Raw genomic sequence first — 11742 nt, forward strand, 5'->3', positions numbered from 1 at the left:
TTTTACTTTACTGTCCATTTCTATTTTCCTTCACATAGCTGTCTTCTCCTTTCCTTGTCCCAGATGGCTGCTCTCCTATATCCAACACTTACCACAAAAACTTTCACCTTATCATGTGCTTTTTTCTTCCATGTATTTTTTCCTCTGCTTATTGGTTTGGTTTTCTTAACATTTCCTTCCAAATATTAGATTAAAAAAAAATACTTTAAACAAACAAAAGCACATTTAACTTCAATGCTTCATTTTCCCCAGATCTGTTTCTATACATTCCAGATATGTTTCTGTACAGGGGTTCCATTTCAAAGTCCCTTCCAATTTGCTGTGCACAGCATCCTACAGGAACAGTCTGTGAAGTTGCAATTGTCCCTCAAGGTCTCTTATATCTCAGTTACTGTGGTAGCCCTCACTTTGACCTTTAAAAGGGCATCTTCTAGACAGCTGAAATGTGGGTCAAAGTTCACTATTACCATATCCATGCTCTTTCCTCTCTTTCCCATCAAACACTTATTTGTGGCGCCAGGCTTTTGCTAGAGCTGTCGTTAGTTTTAGCCTGTTTTGTGCCTATAGAAAGGAGCAGAGTCATACCTGAATCCCCTGGAAGGAAAAAAAGGAAGTACTCTTCCCCCATAAGAGATTTGTTTTTTGGAGGCAACCTGCCTCAACCCATTAAAGAGAAAATTACTGCAATGCTGTAATTTATACACAGACATTCTGAATGGACAGTGAAGCATTCAGAAAATCATGAGAAATTATTAAGTCATGCTTTAGTTGTTTGCCTTTAGATGAGTTCTCATGTTTTTGAAATTTGGGAACTGAGAATCTTCTCACATTTTTGATACTAATTCCAGTAAAACTACACATAACAGCATTGTAGGCGTTCTCCTTCATCTCACAATCCTAAATCTACATCATCAAACCTTTTAACCAGCTTGGAAAGTCCTGTACACAGTTAAACCCATGTAAACAGAGTTAATATAAGGCCTAAATTAAATTACAGTAGATGTCAGAATATGTTAAGATGACAGAATTAGTCTGTTTTCCAGTCCTACATAGCAATGGAGCCCTCTATGGGTTACAAAGCAAACTGATCACTTTCTAGCCAAGATATAATATGGCCAGTTATGTATTTAATTGAAACAATTATGTATATTTTCCACTTGATCTTTTTTTTTTTTTAATGACTTAATACAGCTACAGAACATCATGTTACTGGGTTAAATTTAAATAAGATGACCACTCTAAAAGGGTATCTTCTACAGTAATGATCAAAGATAATGATATCGAATGACAATGATTGCTGCAAATTGGAATTTAATGAATATGCCTCTACCTAGTGAGCATACATACAAGTAAGCCAGAAGGCTTTGGTGTTGTTTAATTGAGTATGATATCCTGATATTTTAACCTATCATTTGCTAGGCAAAATAAATAGAAGTAATAATAATAATAGAATATTACATTGAATGTAATTAACATACTTTCAGCATTTTCATTCAATATTTTGTGTGAAGATTCAGCTAGACTTTTAAAAGAAGGTTGCTTTTATTTGAGAGGACATGGTCTCAATTTTTCAATTGAAAGGATTTTTGGTGACATTTCTGAGCTATAGCAGGCTGGAATTTGTCAATATTGATATATATTAACATACACAAGAATTAAAGAAGCAGTCAGTCAAAAATGTGATAATAACATCCTTTTTTTCCCTGTAATTTTATCTCACTTGGCACTTATTATATATATTATTACAATTCTTGATAATGATAGAAACATGACAAGTTGTCTTTAAGTGCATTAATTTTACTGAATTTCACTTTATAAATATATTGATATGATTTGAAATTCATACTACAAAAAACAATATGAAAGACTCCAGTGTATTTTGCTCCACTTAAGACAGTGTGTCTTTTTGGATGATTTTTATTAATGTTGAAGTATTGAAAGTCATAAATTGAAAACAGGCTGAGAGACTTGTGGTCATTCAGCCTGCAGAAGAGAAGATTCTGGAGAGACCCAAGCACCTTCCAGTACCTAAACGGGACCATCAAGAGACCTGGAGAGAGACTTTTGACAAGGGCCTGTAGTGACAGGACAAGGCAGAACGACTTCAAACTGAAAGAGAGTAGGTTTACATTAGACATTAGGAAGAAATCCTCTACTTTGAGGATGGTAAGACACTGGAACAGGTTTTCCTGAAGCTGTGGAAGTTTCCAAGGCCAGGTTGGATGGTGCTCTGAGTAACCTGTTCTAGTGGGTGGCATCCCTGCCCATTGCAGTAGGGTTGGAATTAGGTGCTCTTCAAAGACTCTTCCAATCCAAACATTCTATAATTCTACAAAATTCCACTGGACTTGATAATCCTTGTGGGTCTCTTCCAACTCAGAACAATCTGTAATTCTGTGAGTTTCTTCAGAGCTTGAAGAACTAAATTTTTCTTTTGACATAAATGTATAAATTAGTATTTTCAGTATATTTCATTCAAATTAAAACTTGCCAAACTTTTTATAAACTTTATGCAATTTAATGGTTTAGGGAACCACAGCTCACATATAAACTATGGTTTCTGTACATTTTCAAGTTGTTTTTTGTAAGTATCAAAGTTACTGACAACTCAGTTTCTGAAGGACCTCTATTTAATAATATTTTGGAATATTTTTACTTCTATTTCAAAAATTACATGGAAATCATATACCATTATAATTGTCATTGGTTGCTCATTTATAAATCCAGTCAGCTAATTTTGCATTTTACAAAATGCAAACATGGAGGAAGCAGAAAACTTGTAAAACACACTATTTACTAATCTATTTGAATTTTTGATGGTAAAAATCAATAAAGCAATTTGCTAGAAAGAAATCAGTCTCATAAGCCTTTTTTATAAATTAGCTCTTTTTAATCAGATGAATGTTGTGTCCCACTTTTTGGTAATTACTGTAGAATTAATTGTCTAATTTAGGACTTAGGGACATCGAAACAACTAAAAAGATAAATTGAACTGTTTTGTTTGTGTTGATTCTGGGACTTAAAAAACAGCCTGTGATTACTTATAAAAGCTCTATCAATTAACATACAAATCCAACACCTTTAAGTAAAGCCATTAAATCTGTCTCTATGCCCATTTTTCAACACTGCTGTGGATTGAGTGTGTTGAAACAACCAAAAGCTTACAGTTCTCTGGATTCTGACAGAAAATACTTGGTAATAAAGAGCCTAAAGCTTCCATGTTATTTGTTCAGTACATCAGTACATCAGCTTCCTGATTTTTGTGCTGATTTTTCTTGATGACAGACCTTACAAATCACATTCTCTCCAGGATGGCTATAGGAAGCTGATTACTCTCACTAATCCCTAACTCAAAGTGACGAGTATTTTATCAGAGACATTACTCTTACAGTTACAGACCTAAACGGTTCGTGTCTTGTAGATCCTACCATATTAAAACCCTTCCAAGCTTAGTGTTCTTTAAGATGTGTATTGGTTCTGATTATATGAAAAACTTCACATCTTCCTCTGTTGATTGAAACTACTCGGGTGTGTTTACTACACAGTTCTAATACTGACAGATGAGTGTGATTTCAGTGAATGGTCCTACCCTAGATGCCTCTTTGTCCAGCTGAATCTCATTCTGCCTCCCCCTGGGTCACTATGCAAACTTCGTGATGGAACAGAAGGGAAGAAAGGTACACAAGATTGTATTCCTTTGATTCTGGGCTGGATTTACAAGTCTATTGCAAATGACACTTGGAACTTGTCCATTTTAAGGCATGTGCCTTGTTTCAATCAGTTCTGCTGAATGCCTTGTTAATTATTACATTTTCAGATGAAAGAGGCAACACATTTGATCCTGTCCTGTTAGTTTCAACTGGTTCTAACTTTAGGCAGTGCCAAAGAAAACAGGACCATGATTTCAGTGGGACCACGATTTCAGTGGGACCACTTAAAATCAGTGCTGGTAACAGCGTAACATATTACTAGTTACAGCTCCTTTCCTGGCATCATTATGCCTCTTAAACTATATGAGAAAGATTCCTACAGTTCATATTTATATGAAAAAATAAACACAAATATAGGAAATATAGAGGCCTTCCTTTTGAGTCCTCTGAGATATTTTCTATTCAGTACAACACTGTTCTGGTATTAGAGCAAAACAGTGGTGTAAGTATGGCCACAACTTGGAGGAACTAGTTTGAAGAAGATAGATTATAAAACAGAGGTCCACAAAACACATCGGTTTTGATTTATGAGGCTGGCATTTCTCAAGCATGTTGCATTATTATTGACTAATCTTTTAAGAGTTGTTATGTGAATGTGAAGGCATGTAACTCATGCTAAGTGGGACAAAGTCTATTAAACTGTAAGTCTCTATTCTTCAAGGAGGTGGTATGTGGAAAATAGAACTTGGATGAATTCCAAAGGCAAATAAAACCAGGCTCAAAGCCTGGTACGCAAAGGAGAACATCAAGTGGAGAACACTGCATACAGACTGTCACAAATGAAGTCATAAAGCTTCTGAACACTCCAAAGCACTGTTTGCCAGGTGGTGGAGAAAGTGTGAAGCGACTTCTGAGAACCTCAGTCATGACCTTAAGTGACTGCCAGCTGTTATGTAACAAGGACAGATGTGGTAATACCATTACATTGCATTATGCAATGGTAAATCACAAAGAAACAGAGGACATGCACAAGCTCCATCGGTTCGTGAACTAGACTGCTTCAGTAAACTTTCATGCATCTTGCTCACACAATAATGCAGTTATTTTTCATTGTTATATTACTTTTTAATTGGTTGAAGACAGGATCCTGCTCATGAAATGCAAGTATGAGCAAATAGGGTATTTATTCCCTTGCTGCATTAAGAAATTTGAAAACACATACATACTTCCTGACTCTGGAAGTATATATGTACCTCATCACTGCTACTTTTTAATGTAAAAAGCAGGAGTGTCAATAAACACCTAAAAGTGGCTCAAGATGTATCTTGGAGCTCAGGTAACAGTTTATGCTTTCAGAGGCTACAGTCCAAGGCTTCCTGGTCATTCCAAAATGCTGAAGAATTTATGAAGCTATGGTGAAAAGCTCTACAGAACCGTCTCAAAAGGAAAGCTTTGAGTAAGCTTTTGCGTGTGAGATAGTGACATCCAGTGGTGAGTTTGGTTACCTGCACTGATCTCTTCCCCGATGGACAGAGTAACATCAGTACTTGCATTTATACTTGAAACACATTAAAATATTTTAAACATATTTTAAAATTTTAAAAAATATTAAAATCGAAAAATATACACAGTTGTTGTGTTCCCTAAGCAAAAAACCATACTTTGATACATTAATTATGAAAATGGTGTGTTCACCTGAAGTGAAAAATTACAGAATCACAGAATGGGTCACATTGGAAGGGACCACAGTGAGTCACCTTGTCCAACCTCTTTGCTTGAGCAGGGTCATCCTAGACAACATTCTACAGGATCGCACCCAGAAGGTTTAATCAAGCTTACAATAAAAGTAAGCAAAAATGTTTAGTTATATTTGAAGAAATACAACATTTCCTACACTACAGCTGTATTCTTTTCTATCTTGGTCAGACAAAGAATCACTACTTCTCTTTTTCCTGAAAATCTCAGTTCCTATAAAAATGGAGTTCAAGATCTGAGCTTATGATTCTCAACACTCACAAAGCAACTCTCTGTAAACTCGTCCTCCATTTAGGATTTGCAGCCACAGCATATTACCATCTAACTCAAACACAGCTTTTCTAGAGTGGATCCCTCCTTTCAAGATGCAGCTGTTGAAAAGCCCTAAAACTGTCCTTCAAAGTTCTGTTTAGAATACACTCAAGGATGTAGAAGACCTCAATTCACTGTCCTTCTGTGCCTTTCAGAGATAGGTGGTTGTTTTTATTGGAGATGGAGATCAATGTACCTACTAAGCTAGGAAATACTGCTGAAGAAGAGACATTTAAAATCCCTTATTGCATCTGTTCCATTTTGTCTAGAACCATGAGATTCATTGGACCAAAAAGAGGCGAAAATACATCCCATATTAAGAATATGGTATTTCAGTGGATATGGAAAAAGAGGGCATTTTAGGTTCTCATTTTTGGAAACTCACCTCAGTTACTACTTTTTCATAGGATACAAGGCCAACCTCAAACTCCAGCAAATTTGCCAATTAATTTCTGATAATCTTTCTTTTTACAGATTATCATTATTTCACAGTGCAACAAAACTACCTTCTACTATGATAAAGTTGCCAGGTTAATATTACTGTCTCCCTTGTAATGCTTTTCCATGAAGCTGACACCGTGTGCTGTCATGGAAAGACACATTAAGGCAGGCTGAAGGTTTGAGTCACTGCCTGCAAGATACATAGAGTATAACAAATCACCTCTGTCTCGTCTCACTCTCTGAAGGACTCAGCGGAGCAGCTATCTGCTTTTCTGTATGCATGGCTCTTTCACAACCAACCTAAATTCAGGTTTCCCAATTAAAAGCAAAGGTATTTCACCAGTCTTAAACATTTTGCTCTCCTTCACTTATACATACAAATTCTAAGCAGGCAAAACAGTCTCTAAATGAATGATCTAATTATTTTGGTTTATCAGCAAGTAGGCCCATACTTAATGTTATTACACTATCACTTCGTAAATCCAGACTCATGATGAAAAAAGTCATGCTTTACTCACTGAGGGTTTCTCTTATGGTTTATGGTACCTACTTTAAAAAAAAACCAAAGCAAACCAAGAAGCAACTTCACTCTGAAACTTAGTGTTTCTTAGGCAAGTTTAGCTAGAGGAGAACCCAGATAAATTTGAGTCTTTCTGAAATGTAGAAAATGGGAATATTTTTCTGACAAACACACATGCCCATGCAAGACAAGGTCATCTACAACAGCCAAAAAGGCTTCACTAAGGGCAAATCCTGTCTGACCCACCCGGTGGCCTTTTATGATGGAATGACTGCAACAATCAACAGGGGAAGACCAACAGACGTCATCCACAGAGACTTCTGCAACGTCTGTGACACAGCCCCACACATCCTCATCACTGAACTGGAGAGGTGTGGATTTGAAGTGTGGACTATTCTATGGATAAGAAACTGGCTGGATGGACACAGGCAGAGGATTGTAGACAATTGCTTAAGTCCAAGTGGAGGCCAGTGACAAATGGTGTCCCTCAGGGCCCTTGTATTGGCATTGGTGCCCTTTAATGTCTTTATTAATGACACAGTGAGATCCAGTGCACCCTCAGCAAGTTTGCAAGTGACACAAAGCTGAGTGGTGCAGATGACACAAAAGAAGGAAGGGGTGTAATCCAGAGATGTTCAGCCTGGAAAAAGCTCCAGGCAGACCTTGTTATAGCTTCCACCGCCCTTCCAAAAGGAGTTTCACTTTCTCCCTACTTAGGAGACTTGCAACTATGTATGATATGGATCTGCTCTCTCCCTCAAGTCCGTATCTCCACTCTTGTGAAGACTATTCAAGTGATTAAAATTAGTTTCACAAATACTTCCTTAACTTATAAATTTACGAGTGCTCTGCAATTTTGTACCCAAATGTTTTTCACATTAGTCTAAGGTCAGTTTTGTAGATCATCTTTCCTATGTCTTAAATGACATCTATTTTAGACAGAACTGTACATCACCAAACAAAGATACAACTTTTACTAAATATGGGCAGTCTCCACTGTGCTCACATCCATTACAAATTACCTTAATTTAATGAAAACAGGCTACTTGAAGTGAAACTGAAGCCTTCTTCATTTTTACCTGTTTTTAATTTTCAGTTATTTATTAAATAAAGCATTAAAAAGGGAGCAAAATTACACAGAACATTACTAAATTTCTTCCTTTCCTTTCTGTTCTACAAAGAAGCATAAAACTACCAAATTTTCATCCAGTTTAAAAAAAATATATTTATCTAGAAGCCTTAAAAACATGAAGTGCAAATTAAAAGAAATGCAGAGATCATTTTGAATTATTTACTCAAATTAAACTGGGAAACTTGACAAACTGGGAATTTTTATGAGAAAAAAAGAAAGAAAAAAGTCTGATTAAAAATAAATACAAATTAACTCAATTTAAGATACAGTGAGTGGACAGTTTTATTTATAAAATGCCACTGGCACACAGTACACATAGGAAGTATGAAACTTGATTTATAAAGAAGTGAAATGCTTCACAGAAGCATGGATTCCTGAGTTATTCTGAGTAAAATCTCTAATTTACTGTAATTTACACACAGCTCCAATTGGTTTAAGCAGCAGAAGAATTGATACTTGATAAGCACAGAGTAAAGACATAGCTAAAAAATACACAGGCAAATGGAAATTGGAAGATTGTGTCTCATCAATACTAGCCTTGGTCATGGTGGAAAACTATCTTACACTGAAGGGCACAAAGACTTGTTAAGACTGAGTTTCATAATTTCACAGCCAGTTCAAATGTACTGTAGATACCTGCTGTCATCTCAGTGTCCACAGCCACAATTACAAAGTCCTCTTGACATCGGGCACAAAAATCCTTCTGTTTCTGCATACCCATGCAGAAGAACTGATTACCCGGACAGGTGTTATTACAACCAAAGAAAGAAAAATAGTGTTTGGCACTTTCACTTTTTTTTCTCTTTCTCGGTTTTCCTTCTCTGCTGTAGCATCTTTAGTTCAGTCATTACATTCAAAGTTCTGTAAACCCAGGAGACCTGAAAAGTAAGTAAATTATTAAATTCAACTAATCCATATACCTTTACTTATCCATTTAATGAAAGCACCTACATGAATGAACACATACATACCACAATTATAATAGTATTCACCAGCAGTGGCGCTGAAAATACAAGTGAAATAAACATTCCTCTTGAATCAAAATATTGGTATTTAGAAAAGAGCCTGAAAGAAAGACAATGAAAATGAAAGATGAAGCTTTATTTAGTGTAGTTCACACATTCAACTTTCCCAGCAACTATTCTACATGGACATTGTACACATCATCCCACATCTTCAGATCACCAAGCATAGGCCAGAATTCTACTGTATTAGTCAGAAAAAAGAGGCAGTCAATACCTCATCAGTTATGAATATTAATACCAGTCTTTCTCTTCTTTATAGTCTTACTGTGCAAAAACTTACTAACATGACTACAAGAGCACATCACAAGAGTGCTTCACAAACCATGCTTATTCTGAAGCATCTGAAATGACTTTTCTAGGTATTTTGCTTACTTATATTAGAAAAGATAACAAAAATAATAAATGTAGCAAAGCTCTAATTAGGTCATATATGACTGAAGTGAAACATAAAGACTACAATTAGATGCCAGCATAAAGTGGTGTTAAACACATAACTTCCACTCATATCAGGTAAAGATTAATTCAATGGTCAACAAAATAAACCATCAGTTTGATTCTGGTATACAGGTTTAGTAAAACAGACAAATTTAATGCTTTTTATACACATAAGTAAGTATATAAAACAGCAGTGGGATTTTTGAGAAGTGGGTCTTAACTTCAGCTATTAAACATGAATACCAAAGAAAACCCAACAAAAACAAAGCCCAAAGCTCACATGCTTTTCCTCTTAACCTCAGCACTCTGCTTTTCTCTCAGTTCTTTCACCAGTTAGTTTACAAGCATCCATATAAACAGATTTTAAGTAGTACAATAAATTATGCTATTAATAATTATTATTTCTTATAAGTTATGTTGTTTATTTTTATTCAAAAATGAAAGTGAAAACATTTACCTCCAATTCATGGCTGCTAGTTCATTGATATATTCAGCACAGTACACTAAGCCTGCTATACAACAACAAAAAAAGTTAGATTCAATACTGATTTAAAAGTAAACTGCTTGTAATAAACCATCTAATCCAAATCCGTATACAAAGCTAGTACGTGTTCTGCCAGTCAGCCATGACTGCTTTGGCTAGGCAAGGTCACTGGATTCTCAGGCTGATAAACCCTGAGACAACGCAAGTTGTTACTGCAATGTACAAGCCAGTCTTGCTCTTCCTCATGCCATTATCACAGCTGTCGGCAGGGCATATGGTGAACTTGCTTCAGAAGCTAAAGCTAACCATATTCAGCATTAGAACAAGGCAGAATAGAAAGCAACTGCTGGCTCTCTGTCGATTTCTTTTCTGCTTCTCCAGGACAGCAACACTTCATTGGGAAGCCGTGACACACACGGCAATGACCACCAAGAAACCTTACTCATCTCATACCCTCACTAAGGCCAGGGTTTTAAGTCACTACTTCACACATTTTCCTGCAAATAAAATAAATGCATATTTATAGGTCATAGCAGGTTCTATCGCAGATTATCGCCGACAGACACATGCACTGCTAGCAGAGACTCAGGAATTTGCAGGCACTGCTCTGGTGCCCGGCACCACAGGGTGCGCCCGTGCACTCACCCATGCAGAGGAAGTGCCCGACCTGCACCCGGCGGTGCTGCAGGGACGCGCACGTCAGAAGGAAGCAGAGCAGGTGGAAGGCCGCCAGCCCCAGCAGCCAAGGCTCGGACCAGTCCGTGCTCTGCGGGCAGAGGGAAAGCGGGTCAGGCAGCGGCGGGGAAGGGGCGTCGCCGGGCGGCCACGGCGACCGGCGCTCCTCCCGCACCAAACGCGGCCGGTCTCGCTCACGGACCGCGCCCTGCAGAGCTCCCCACACCAGGCTCGGCAAGGAGCGCGACCCCAGCAAGGCCCTCCCCCCTCCCCGCCGGACAGCCCTGGTCCCTCGGGCGGCCCCGATCCCCCTCACCGCCAGCACAGCCGACAGCCCCGGCAGGCCGCGCACCGGCGCCTCCATGGCGGCGGCGGCAGCGCCAGCTCTCGCGAGACTTCAGTGGCCACAGCTTCCCCTGCAGGGCAATGGCGGGAAAGGGGCAGCGGAGCCTGAGGTGGCCCCGCATTCCCCGAAGCGAAGGGATTGCAAATGGGCTCATGTTTTGGAGGACGGGCTGAGGTGGCTCCGCACACCCCGGTGGTTCCTTCCGAGCGTGGCTGACAGAAGCAGCCCTGGCTTTTCGGAGCGGGGAAGAAGCTCTGGTCGCGTTTTCAGCGGTTGATGTCGGGAGGCCACCAGTGTCACCATCTGGTCTGTGGGTGCTCGCTGGACTCGGCACTTTGGGTCCGTGGCCCAGCACTGGTGTTTGCTTTTGGTCTCCTCTCAACAACACCCAGAGTTGGCTTTAGCGATGAAAGTGCAAGACAAAAAGAGCTTTAAGCCCAGCTGGGAGTTCTTTAAAAACAAACACAGTTGAGCTCGCCAGGCAGGACCTTAAGTCAAATGAAAACCACTACTTCTCTCCCAGCAGTGCCCACCGCGACCCCCGCTAACCTCGAGGGGCAGCGGGGCCCCCTCCTGCTCTTGCCACTACAGCAGAGCTCAAGGACACATTTTTTAACTTTGGAAGTTGAAAAAAAAAATTTACAATGGAAAGGGAACAAGACACAGCTTAAACATCTTAATTTGTAACTCCATTTGCTAAATGTATCTAGGTCTGGAAGAACCAACCACTCTTAAGGTTTACCACTTAAAGAGCATTTCAAACTCAGAATCCTAACAACTAAACTAAATCTAATCTAAAGGATTAGATTTGTTGAGCAAACAATACTTTGATATATACCTCCGCATTCAGCTTTCATTAAAATATTTTTTTTCTGACATTTTGGCTTATCAGATGTGAAGTTTTGGCTTTTTTTTTCTTTTTCAAAATGTTTTGAAGTGCATGTGTAAGTAAATATTACAGATACTC

General features: G+C 38.5%; 1 protein-coding gene across 1 annotated transcript; it reads right to left on the minus strand.

Annotated features, from left to right (window-relative positions):
- Nucleotides 1–7954: 7954 nt before the first annotated feature.
- TMEM18 (transmembrane protein 18) lies at nt 7955–10796 on the minus strand. The gene is made up of 5 exons (XM_082276955.1): nt 10746–10796; nt 10400–10520; nt 9728–9782; nt 8782–8875; nt 7955–8688 (listed from the first exon to the last, which is right to left on the minus strand). Exons 1-5 carry the CDS (start codon nt 10791–10793, stop codon nt 8599–8601), a joined length of 408 nt encoding a protein of 135 aa, XP_082133081.1. The 5' UTR covers nt 10794–10796; the 3' UTR covers nt 7955–8598.
- Nucleotides 10797–11742: the final 946 nt, after the last annotated feature.

Source organism: Coloeus monedula (assembly GCF_965178545.1).
Source record: "Coloeus monedula genome assembly, chromosome: 2".
NCBI lineage: Eukaryota > Metazoa > Chordata > Aves > Passeriformes > Corvidae > Coloeus > Coloeus monedula.

Excerpts from the sequence above, each read along its gene's own strand:
- TMEM18 (XM_082276955.1), bottom strand. The coding sequence starts at position 10,793 with ATGGAGGCGCCGGTGCGCGGCCTGCCGGGGCTGTCGGCTGTGCTGGCG. Across the intron at positions 9,783-10,399 it reads CGGGCACTTCCTCTGCATGG|CAGGCTTAGTGTACTGTGCT; the intron begins GTGAGTGCACGG and ends GTTGTTGTATAG. Across the intron at positions 8,876-9,727 it reads CTAGCAGCCATGAATTGGAG|GCTCTTTTCTAAATACCAAT; the intron begins GTAAATGTTTTC and ends TCTTTCTTTCAG.